General features: G+C 44.2%; 1 protein-coding gene across 4 annotated transcripts in view; it reads left to right on the top strand.

Moving 5' to 3' along the window:
• The first annotated feature begins 393 nt into the window (after nucleotides 1–393).
• Nucleotides 394–12457, top strand: part of FGGY (FGGY carbohydrate kinase domain containing) — a 132074-nt gene continuing 120010 nt past the window's right edge. For 3 of the 4 annotated variants that reach the window (XR_015805312.1, XR_015805313.1, XM_014870553.2), the window contains exons 1-2: nucleotides 394–504; nucleotides 10672–10883. Coding sequence is in view for 2 of the 4 variants with exons in the window: in XM_014870553.2 (XP_014726039.2) it covers nucleotides 10683–10883 (201 nt within the window). In the remaining 2 variants the exon portion in view is untranslated. Of the gene's footprint in view, nucleotides 505–6602; nucleotides 6770–10671; nucleotides 10884–12457 lie in introns of those variants that run through there. The other variant, XM_014870550.2, reaches the window with a different exon arrangement.

Genomic DNA, 12457 nt, shown 5'->3' with positions numbered 1-12457 from the left:
AACCCTGCTTTACTCATTTAAGGAGCATTCACATTACATTCAAGGAAGCTCAGGGTGAGAGATATCCTGAGCCCTGACCGAATATTCCCTCCTGTTTATTTACTCTTCTATATGTTTCTACACATTTATTTCCCTGTATGTTTTTATATATTTATTCTTCTATACTGTATACGTCGTGGCTTCTCGCACCGCTCCAGTGCTTCTGCGACCCCCGATATTTCGCAGCCGGCAGCGGGGCTGGCAAATAGGATTTATCAGCCCTTACCAAACCGCGCCAAGCCCCAGCCTTGTTGCCGGTTCAGACCCGGCCGAAAGGCGACTCCGTCCCGGAGCCGCCGCTGCCCTCAGCCCCGCCGGGGCCGCCGCCGCTTTCCCCGCCCGCCCCTTCCCGGCGCAGGCGCGGCCGGCCCGGCAAGGGGGAACCGGGCGGCTTTCCCGGCAGCGGCGGGCTCAGGGGACGTCCCCGCCGGGGTGTGCTCGGCCCGGCAGTGCCAGGGGGCACAAGTAAGTGATGGCTGCACGAGTAAGGGAGGGCGCTGGCCGGGGCACGGCGGGCCCGGCCCCTCAGCGCGGCCGCCCGTAAGGGGAGCGCAGCGCGGCGGCGGCTCCCGCCCCCGCTGCTGTCCTTGTTCCTGTCCCTGTCCCTGTCCCTGCCCCTTCTCTCCGCCGTGACGCCCGGAGGATTCCGTCCTCCTGCGTTAGGGCTCGGATCCCGCTGCTGAAAGGAGGTCTCGCGTTCGTGTTGTTGTTTAATCACCAGCGCCGCCTCCTTCCCCAGGGAGCCCCTCGCCGCAGCCGCGGGCCCCGTGCTGCGCGCCCCGGCCGTGCGTGGGCTGAGCGGGCACAGCGCTCCGCGTCAGCTCGGAGCCTGCTTTTCGTGTAGCCGGTGGGATTTACGTCCTTCTGGCTGCTCCAAGTCGTCTCCTCCTGTCGTTTCGCTACAGCACGGCCATGTGTAACTCGCGCTGTAATTCAGTGGGAGCGGTTCTGCCCTTCACAGCCCGGAGGTGCCCAGGGCTGGGGTGGGCACACGGATCCTCCCGGTGCCTCCTGTGCTCTTGGATCACCTCTGTCCCAGCCGCCTTCCCATGGGATTCAAATACAGCTTCCTGGTGAAGCAAAAATGAGAGGCACACACTGATTTCTTCGTGGTGCCGAGTGACAGGACGCGAGGGAATGGCCTGAACTTGTGTCAGGGGAGGCTGAGGTTGGATAGTAGAAAAAAGTTTTCCCCCGGCGGGTGTTTGGGTGCTGGAACAGGCTCCTCTGGAAGGGTCACAGAACCAAACCTGCCGGAGCTCAAGGGAGCATTTGGACAATGATGTCGGGCGTATGATGTGACTCTTGGGGTTCTGTGCAGGTCCAGGAGCTGGACTCGATGATCCTTGAGGATCCTTTCCCACCTCAGTTTATTCTATGAAAGGGCAGCGCTCAGGTGACCTGCCCTGGGCAGGTGGGGCATGCACATCACTCACACACTGGTCTAATCCTCTATATCATCCCCAGGAGATTTCCATAAATGTAGTTTCCAGTCTTATCTCTCTGGCCCTGCTGTCCTGCTGCCACCAGTGCCTCCCTCGTCCCTGTGCAGCTCCCCTTTCTGGCTCCTTCCCAGCCTTGTGTCCTTGTCATGCCCCTGTGACCCCAAGCAGCTCCTGGGCTGGCACAGAGCACACCCCAGGAACCTGCTGGAATTCACTCGTGCTTGGCTCTGGACCTTCCAGCACGGCCGTGTTCCTGGCTGGTGCCGGGCTCTGCACTGGTGAGGAGCTGGTAACTTGACAGATTCCTTCCCTGCTGAGGTGCCTGGGATTTGTTAGGAAGTTTAATAAACTTAGCACCAGTGCGCTTCTCTGGAGAGCACTTACAAAACAAATTCCAGGGAAGTAGAGGAGAGGGCTCGGTCATCTCATCGCAGAGGTTTTTACAAAGTAATAAGCAGACACGTTGCTGGGAAGGTGTTCGTTTCATTCTCATGTATTTTCTTATCCTGGAAGACCATTTGCTTAAGTAGTTGAGGTTAAATTTTTTCTAAGTGTACTTAAATATAGTACAAAACAATGAAATTTTAAAGGCTCTGTAATGTTAATAGTCCCTTCCCTTCAAGAATGTATATGAGCATATGGGAAAAAAAAAAAGAGGCACTTCTTTTTTCCTGGAAAGGGTGTCTGGGATAGGAGGATAAATGCAGAAAGAATTGGTTGCTTGTAGGGACAGCTGCTCCCAGCTATAAGAATCATGGCAGAAATAAATTTATAGGGTCAGAAGAGACTAAATAAACTAGTTCTGTGCTAGGAAGTTTTTATGTGTATTCTTAGCCACTTCTGTTAGTCCATTCTGTATGTTTCAGTTAAATTATAATTTTAAAATGTTGGTTCTTTTGAATAAATAAATAACTGTTTTTGTGCAGAATTAATGTTTCTTTTAACCTAAGCTAATGTGCAACCCCACTTCCTCTTAAGTAGTTGTGACAGGAACTTCGGGGTGAGTGTTTTTGGAATTGCAGCCCAAATAAATGTTTAATTTTAAACTGACAGATTACTTGGGGCTGTCATTCTTCTCAGGCTTTTACTATGCAAGAGTGAACAAATTCTGTAAAATAAACTGTGGATTGGTCTTATGGACACATGTTTGCTTCTGGGCTGAGCATCTTGAAGTGGTTTGCAGCATGTCTTTAAAAATTTATTTCACTGTTGCATCTACTGCTGGCCTAAGTGCTCCAGTATCTGCCAGGAGTAATTATAGGCAGTTGGTTCAGATGTTGCTTAAATGTGTAAGCCTTGATGGGAAATGTAGTGGATTTCAGCCAGAATGCTAATTTTGATGTTTTATCATTTCATAAAACTGTGAACTCAGAACAAATTATTTTTATACTGATCTGCTGATACGTAATCACAGGGTTAGTGCCAGATTCAACCGTGATGTAGCACCAGAATCTAAAGATGGGATTAAAGTTAGAATATCAGCATTTCCCTAGGTTGGCTAATTTGGTATCCACAGTGGCATTATGGCTGTATTTACTCATGTACCCTGCACAGGAGTGTCTGCTGCCAACACTGGTTTGCTGCAGGAATGCAGTTTAAAGCTGTTTTGTGAATTGTAATTGTGCCTTTTGAATGGCATTCTCCTCCAAATGACATTTTATAACTTAAACAGATATTTTGCAAATTCACATTATTGTGCTATGTTTACAGTATACTGTTCTTTTTTTTGTGGCATGTGTTTTGTTGGATGTTCAGGGTTTTTTATTTGTTTCTCCATTTTCATCATAGCATAGAGTGAAAAAAATAAAAAAAGTCATAGTACATGAATCAATTTTACAGGCGAAGAGCAGAGACTATTCTTTCTGTCCATCATGGGTAGGTTAAAGTGATAGAGACACAGGGATATGAAAGATCTTCCTTAACATTAGATTGATAAGCTGGTGGATCCAAACACTTGGGTCCATCAGTCATTTTGGAGCCTGTTACCTCTTTTCAACTAGTCATGAAGCTGCTACAGCCAGAATTTATGTAATAATTAGATGGCATTTTTTCCCCCCTCAGTCAACGTAAACAAGATAGTGTCTTCTTTCAGGGCTTCAGGCATTCTGCAGTGTCATTTGGGACACGTCTGTCTGCCAGGTCATTAGCACAGCCTTTGGGGATGTGTGCAGCTGCAGTGTCAGAGCAGGGAATGGATCTCAGGAGCGTGGTGTGCTCGGGTTATATCCACTGCCACTGCCAGGCTGGAGAAAAGAGAGGGTGCTGCTATACACCCCCTTTATTCCTTCGGCTTTCCTTCCTGGGAATTGTGTCCTGGCATTAACTGCTGAACATTTCCTCTGCTGGACAGATTGGAGGTTGTGGCAAGTGTTCAAAATCCTGCCGTTGTATGAGTGCACCTGTGATGTTCATGAGCCAGGGGTTTAGTCCTGAACTCCTGATAATGCCTGGGACGTTGCCACTGATGGATTCAGGATCAGACCCTGCTTTTGAAATGATGGCCCAGTCTCAGCAGGGCCCAGAGAGCTCCGGAGGGAATCAGAGCTGTTGGTTTTCCCCACAGGGCTGTGTCTTCTCATCTGATGTTGTGTGTTCTCACAGCCCTTTCCTCAGCCTTCCTTTTTCCTGAGAGCTCCTGTCCGCAGCTGTTTCCTGCTGTTCCCGGGGTTAGGTGGGCTCTGGAGCAGGGGGAGCTGCACTTGTTTCCTTTGTGTGGCAGAGTTCCAGGCCAGGAGCACCGGGGCAGCCGGGTGTGCTCGGCGTGGGCCTTGTGCTGCTGCTGCTTTGCAGAGCCCGTCAGGGTGTGCAGCAACCTCAGCAGGCCAGGGAGAACCTGGAGCAGTAGCCCCAGGTCTTCTCCAGGCGTGTGGTTGGAAGGAGCTCCTGTTTCCCTCTGTTGTGAGGCCAGTGTTTTGGGATGGAAATCCCTGGCCATTTCCATGCTCCTGAGCAGCGCCTCTCAGCTGACACCAACACTTTGTTTTCTTACTGCAGCATCTCTGAGCAGTATCTCCACTTGCCCAAAGTGGCCTTGGCATGATTTCTTGCTGTTTATTACTACTAACTACTGCATTGTGTTATGGTACTTGTGTTACTGCCACATCCGTGAGTGCTCAGAGCAGGAGAATGTTTTTTGTCTTACCTGACCATGTAGAGATTGTGAATTCAGCTCAGTACCCGTGGTCTGTGGATAGCTGCAGTGAGGCCTTTGGGGGTGATTCAGAATGCGATGGAATCATGACTGCATGGAGAAAGTAAATACACAGCAATTGCTTAATGTCTCCTCTAGCTCAGGAACTCAGACACATCAAACAAAACTAGCAGGTGGCACACTCAGAACAAACCAAAGGGCTTTTTCTTGCATTGTTTACACAGAACTTTATAACTCGTTACCACAGTAGTTTGCAGTTAGAAAAGTTTCCCTGGATTCAGAAAGAGCACAAACAAATTTAGAGAGGGAAAAGCCTTCAAGGTCTGCTAATCCTAAAGATAAAATTTCTGGCTCAGGAAGTGCCTTTACTATAGATAGCAGGAGGAAAGGTGTCCTGGGGAAGTACTGCTGGATGAAAAGGGCAGGCATATGCTTTTCTTACGACTTCTGCTGTTTGTGGAGGATCCTGAGCTAATTGGACCTTTCATCTGAGCTAGCACAGCCATGCTCTGCTCTTTAATCAGGGGCCAGAATGCCATTGCTCCTATTTGATCATCAGTACCACAGGCTGTGTCTGCCTATGTGAGCTGAAGACAGGAACTGGAAGGGGAGCAGATAATTCTTCTGTTTAGTACAAATTCTTCTCAAGCAGAATATAGAGAAAACCAAGTTCTGTTATACATGTAAGAGCTTGATATTTACTGACACTGGTCATGCTAACATCCTTCTGCTGTTCCTGAGATAAATATGTAGGCAGTAGAAGCTGAAAATAAATAATTTTTGGATTTAACGTCTTAGAATGATTTAGTCATTTTCACTTCTCCACTTACTGGTTACACCGGGATAAACCCGAATATGCCTTGCTTTATGTCAGAGCAGGTGGAAGTAGTTTGGCCTGAAAGTATTTAAAATCCAAAAGATAGAATTAGAGGGCAGAGGGCAGCAATGAAGTAATGACTTTGTCTTGGACACTGAAAGCAAGGGGAAGAAAAAAGATCTGGAGAGACATTACAGCAAATTAGTACATAGTGAATTATTTATAGAGAGAAAAGGAGATACTAGAAAATAGTAGAATATTATCAGTCCTGTCTATGCTGGGATTTATTGACATTGCATTACAATGTTAGGGAGACAGTTAGGAAGGTTTTGATAGAACAGTCTAAATATTACAGGACTGGAGTCAGCGTTGGATCATACTACTGAAATCTTCCATTATTTGAAGCTGTAAGAGGTGAGAAAGCATCACAGAATGTCCCAGAGAACTGATGAAAGAATCTAGAGGTGTTTGGTTTTCAGTGAAGAAGCAGATTTTCCCCAGCTCCATTTTTATTTATTCCAGTTTTCTTACTGTTAACTTTGTCCTCACATTCCTAAGACAGAGATCCTGCATGTATGTGTTTCTGTTTGGGGAAGGGAAGAGGCGAGGTGAGGTGTGCTTTTGTTCCTTGTGCTTGTTTTGTTTGCTGTGGGGTAGCTGACAAATAAATGCTTGTTGATAGTTATAGCACAGTCCCTTGGGCATTTAAGGATATTTTCTATATTAGTACTGCCCTTCACCTCAGCGTTAGAATTCCCCATCTGCTCCTGCTCTCCCACACAGACATGTGCCTTCCTTCTCTTTCCACATTCAAACAGGAATTACAGAAGCTGGAAGAGGAAAGGGAGTTCACTGTCTTCAAGGAGATATTGCCACTCTACCACCACCACTTGTATTGGTTACTTAATTCTAGCAAGCAACAAAGTGCTGAATTCCCAGTATCATGTCAAAAGGGCTTGTTTTGGTTTATGTCCTTTCTACAATTGAAAAGCAGCTTTTCTTTAGCATGTTTAGATCTTTTCACATGAAGCTTATGAAGCCTAATTTGAGCTTGTTAATCTTTTTCTTGGTAACCCATAGAAAAGCACAGCTGCACTACTGAAAACACACTGTTTATCCACAATCACCGGGTCTGGGCAGCCCGCAGCGTTCCAAAGATCAAAGTTTAAAACAGACATGCCAGTCCTTCCTAATTCCTTGTGTTTAAGCACACAGCACCACAAAGTCTAAATTGCTGCTGCTGAAAGCTTGTGCTGAGCTTGGGCCTGTGTTGATGTGAGAGGGCAGCTCCTCCTGCACCGTGGCTTTAACAGAGAGGTACGTCCTGGCAGCTCGATAAGCATGAGGTAAAGTGGGACAGACGAGTCTAACAGTGCTCATGAAAAACTCCTCTGGTTACTTACTCATTCCTTTTAAATTAAAGTAAATAATGTTAAGGATTTTCTGTTTTTTAAAAAAAAACCCTATTTTTGCAACTGAGTTTCACCCCTCCTTTTTCTTTCTTCATTGCCTATGTGGGAAAACTAACACATTTGTATAAGGATAAACTGGGAAGTCTGTGGTTTCCAGCATGCACATTTTGAATAATATTTATACAGACTATTATTTAATGGGCCATATAAATATTTATAATATGCTGTAGCCTTTTGATCATAAATGCTTGTTTGAAAAGCCATTCTGTCCCTGCTGTGATTTGCAGAGAAAGAGACCATTGCTGGTTTAGTGCTTGGAGAGAATTTTGGCTTCTTGTTCTGACTTAGCAGTTACAGTCATGGATTAACATGGTCAAGCTGGACATGTCTTTTAATTTTGCTTTTTTCCTCTACCTCTCTCCTTCTATTTGCAAATTCAAATAATAAGTTGAAAATATGAGGCTTGAATTCTGCAGTGGACAGACAAGGCTGTACTGAAGTTCTGGAGGCCTTTTTTCTTGGCTGCAAGGAGCCAGGTTTCCTGAGTTTAGATACTTCAGGGATTTAGAAAGTACTATCTCCACTGCCTTCCACCCCTTGGAAGTCCATGAAACATGCATCATCCATGCATAAAATATTTTAGTGTCATATTGGGAGTATTATGCTTGATGAACTGAACTGTCTGACTGGACTTTTAGGACATTTTATTTCAGTTATTTTTCTGGTTCGGTTTTTCTCATGATTGTATTGTCTGCAGAAACTGAGAATCTAGCAGATAAAAAATCCAAACCAATGTTTTATTTGCACAACAGTTTTCTGTTCACATGGCAATGCATGTTGGTGTCCAAATTCCAAAGCAAGAAGCTTGTGCAAGGACCTTCTGCTACCTCTGCACTCCATTAAAGAGCTCCTTCAGCTCTGATTTGGAGCTTGCTCTTGTACCAAAGGAGTCTTCTGGAAACAAAACAGAATGACAACATTCCTTTTTAAAATTCTTATCACTGTACTTTGGCTAAATATTTTCCACCAACTTCTCTGCTGAGTTCTTAGGTTCTCAAGAAATACCCTTGGGCAGAGTCCATAATTGCTGACATTTCTGACCTAGAGATGACGGTGCTTTTTGTGGATGGGGTTGATAAGTAGGTGGCATACCAAGTGTTTGGTATTCCAAAAAAACCCTTGGCATCAAATTATGCTTTTGCAAGCCGATCAGATCCTGTTGCAGAGACACTTTACTTTGAACAGCCTCTATAACTTAGTGCTTGCTGTTATTGAGAAAGGATTAATATTTACTTTTAGCCTTTCTTTTTCATGAGATATTGAGTGCTGCTTTGTGAATCTAGGTGAGCTTTATTCAGAAAGAGCCCAACTGAAATAAGTTTGGAGTTCTTGGGTTTGTACTGTCACTTAACTCTTTCCTGTTCCCACTGATTGGCAGCAGTAAACTGGTGGATGTGCAAAGGCTGATATGCACTGCTCGAGCAATAAACAAACTGTGCTTCCTGCCCAGTCGCTCACTCAGGCACATCCTGGTTGCTTAGTAAGGAAAAAAAAAAGGAAAGTAAACATTACATGGGCAGATTAGGTTCCAGGTTTCAAATGTTTGTGGGAAGAATCCAAGGCAAAGCCATAATTTCAAGTGCTGAGTAGGAGGTACTGTGAACTTAATTCTCTAACATCTGCTAAGCTTGTTCTCTAAGTAGCAAAAACACATTAATGAGCTAAAATCAAGGCTGCCATACAAGGAAGAGAAATTTGGAGTAATATTGTGTGTGTGAGCAGGAGGCAGGATATAAAATACTCCTTTTGCTATTTGTATTTTGTGAAAAGCAAGTAAGAAGGATTTGCCTATGTTTAAAAAAAAAAAAAGAATCTGTTTTGCAGCTTGTGGTTTATTCTCAACTTTTTATGAGTCAGCAGCTAAAGGCAGAGCAGAAATAGGGGAAAAACAGGGAAATTCATGAGATAATATCAGGAACAGTATTATGTAATGTCTTTGTAGTAAAATTTCTCACAAGGAACTTGCAGCACCTGCAGCCAGCCTTTGGAGCTTTGGGGAGGTGGAGTGCAAAATTAAGAAGTAAATACTATGTTGAAAAGAGAGTCTTAAAACTGCTTTTGCAGCTGAGGGCTAAAAGGGAGAAGCTGAGTGCTGTCACCCCCCAGGTGACAGATGCAGTATTAATCACCCATAGCAGCAGAGTTGTCCTCTCTGGCAGAGGGATTGGCTTTTGTTCCTCTGACCAGGTCACAGAGCCAGGGCCAAGAAAATAAAGCAGGTTTTCTTGCCAATATTCCTAGGTGTTAGACTCATGGCACACCATTATTTTTAGCTGATTGCTCATCGCTTGGACGCATGACCTTGCTTAATGAGATTAGTGTGTGTTTCACCTTATCTGCTGGGCAGAACCAGCATGCTGGAGGCACAGCCAGGATTTCCAGCAGGACCACAAGATGCTCTGTAACTTGGAGTTTTTTCTACTTTCTGACATTATTAGAAGCTGATGGTCTGTGCAGCTATCCCAGTGACCCTATATGGTGTGAGCAGAATGTGGTGTGGTGACTGCTTTGGTCTGTCCCTTGTGCTGGCCAAGCAGAGAACAAACCCATGGGCCCTGGACCCAACAGTGGGCTCTGGGCATGAAGTGCCAGATTGAAGCAGGAAAAAATGATTGTGTGATAACAGATCTCCACAGACTGACCACATTTCCATGAGCTGTTTGAGGGCTGGGAGGAAGGGAAACCTCAGTTTGTTTCTTCAGCCAAGGTGCTGTTTTATGCCATTTTCAGTGCAAATGAAACTTTTTCCTAATTAATTATTATCTAAAATTGGAGTTTTCTGAGATTTTCCTTTTTTCTTCTCTGTTTCACCTGCTGCCTCTAGCCCTCAGTGATTGTAGATTTGTGATATCCATCAGCAGCAGTGGTTACAAGCCAGCCATGGATGTGAACGAGACCTACATTGTGCCAGTAGATCTTGAGCTGTACTCAATTATTTTGAAACGTGAATAATCATATTCTGTTAATCAGGACTTTCAAATCTTTCTCCCTTTGCCTATACTCCTCCCTCTAACCACCCCATCTGCCATTTCCAGAAATTATCCAGGTCACTTCTCTAGGAGAAGTGGGCTGTTTTTAAGTAGAGACATTTTGATGCTCTTAAATACCATGTGTTTTAAATGCCAATTTATCTATTCATTCTCTGAATATCAGAAGCTGTGTGTCAGCTGAGTTTCATGTGTTTCAGAGATGTAAAAGGTTCATACAAGCACTAAACGTGGTACTTGTCTGACGTTTCAAATAATTGTATCAGCTCTTACTTAGCATTCTCACAGCTTGATTAAAATGTAAATGTTAACTATTAATTAAGAACAAACTGTGAGAAATTAAGAGCAGTGAATTTGTCACTGTATTAAATGTCAAATAGTTAAACTTAATATAGTGAAATAAGCAACTCATTGTGAATAATTAAATCAATTAACTTAACCTCACTTTGTTCTTGTAGGATGTCAGAGTAGGCAGAGATTTCACACCATGCTCTCATGGCTCAACACATTTTCAGAAAATTATTTTCTGAGTCTTTAAAGTGGTGTGAATTGATGGTGGAGAGCTCTTGAAAACTTGCCTTTATTTATTCTTTTTTTCCTCTGGGTAACATGTACCTGATTGTCATGTAGTTACTTTATAATGACCAGCATCACACCACGGGTGGGATGTTTGGCTTGATGGGAGGCAGCAGCTCTTGGCACTTTTTCCATCAGTCATTTTATCTGCATTTAACCCCTTTTTTCCCTTTTCCTTGCACAGGTTTTATAAAGATGCCTGGTGAGAAGCAGACTGCAGTGAAATACTACGTTGGAGTTGATGTGGGCTCAGCCAGCGTTCGCGCGGCTCTGGTGGACGGGTTTGGGACGGTGGTGGCACATGCAGAACAACCCATCCAGATCTGGGAGCCCCAGCCAGACCACTATGAGCAATCCTCTGCAGATATCTGGGCTGCCTGCTGCTCTGTCACAAAGGTGGGCAAGGACAAAAGGAAGGATTTGTGTTGCAAGTTTTGAATGTTCCCAGTCCTGCAGTCCCTGTGCCTGTCACTTCCACTCAGGTCTGTTCATGCTGTGTAACTTGTGACCACCCCTGTGCATTAAAGGCACCTCGAGGCTGATGCAGATGTCTGTTTTACTGGTGAGGAGCTGAAGGCCAGAGTGAAAAAAACTCATGCTGCAATTGCAAATAGAATGAAAGACCATTCTTTGTGCTGTTATTGCAGAGGGAGGATTTACCCACTGCCTTCAGGTCTCTTATCTGTGAGCTTTGTTTAGCTGGTGTATGCTCTATCCACGAGACAGTTCTTGGAGGAGTCAAGGTTGCTGAAAACCTGGCAGAGCATATATCTAGAGATATTGTGCAGTGCATTGGGCTGCTCTGGAGTCATAAAGGAGAATTTATCATAGGTAAATTGTAATCTGGTTTGTGGATGGCCCCTAAAGTAACACTTGTTATCCTCATTATAAGAGGATCCAGTATTATAAGACCAAAATAAATAATAAATGTCTGTGAATAGTATCAAGCATGAAACCAGATTGAAATAGACTTTACTACAGGGGAAAATTTGTACCCTCTGATCCAGGGCTCTGCCTGTACATGCTGTAGATAAAGGTGAATTAGAGACCTTGCTTGCAGTGCACACAGAGGCCATTTCATCTTCCTCACTACAGCCCCTGCCTGCTGCATGTTCTAAGGTTGGGTTTTTAAATATTAATGATAAGCTTGGTAATTTGCAGATGGACTGTTCGCCCATTGTCTTGTTATTGATCAGCCTTTTCAAACATTAATGAGCTTGGCTCTGCAGAAATGCCCTGACATGGAGAAGAGGAGGTGAGTGAATGGAAGGAGAAGAAGGGAGTAGAGGAGTGATAGGGAAAAACAGCTTAAAGCAGAGCAAGTCTTCCTCTGCTTATTTGATTTTTCTCTGCCTGAGTGGCTTTTTTCTTGTTCTGGACCTCTTTAAATGCAATCTCTTATATTTAAGCAATAAAATGGTCTCAGAAACTGCAGTTTTACAGAGCCAGTAAGAGACTGGCACTCTTACTGCAAGTCTACTGAAAGTCTTTCCTTATAGTACTAATTAAAATAATGATATTTTTATTGTTGCTGAGAAGTGGCAATTTATTACTGTGCTATATTTTAGGTGTCTTGCAACCTCATTTGGCACTTAATCCTTGTGGGTGTTGTGTTTTTTTTTCCAGTGCTGCTGGAAGCCATGAAGTTGAGGCATTTTGGGGCAATGGTTTGTTGGTTTTTTTTTTTTGAAAACCTTCCAAAAAGTGTGCTATTCACACTCTTGGTAGCTGAGTAAAGGTGTGCATTGCAGAGATATTATCATGGCTACAGGTTTTGACCAACTTTAGTTGTAGAACCCTTCAGTATTGCAAGACAAGCACAATATTACCAAAGCAGTTCTGGAAGATTGTTGCTTCCACAGGCAGGAAGTCAGTGAAGTAACTGAAGGAAACACTTGGTCCTAATCCTTGTCCATGTTTCATATCCAGCTCAGCTCCAAGCTTTAGAAAAGAAACAAAATTAACATTGC

Source organism: Sturnus vulgaris, chromosome 9, assembly GCF_052056855.1.
Source record: "Sturnus vulgaris isolate bStuVul1 chromosome 9, bStuVul1.hap1, whole genome shotgun sequence".
In the NCBI taxonomy this organism is placed as follows: Eukaryota; Metazoa; Chordata; class Aves; order Passeriformes; family Sturnidae; genus Sturnus; species Sturnus vulgaris.
This window is presented reverse-complemented; position numbering and strand designations above follow the sequence as displayed.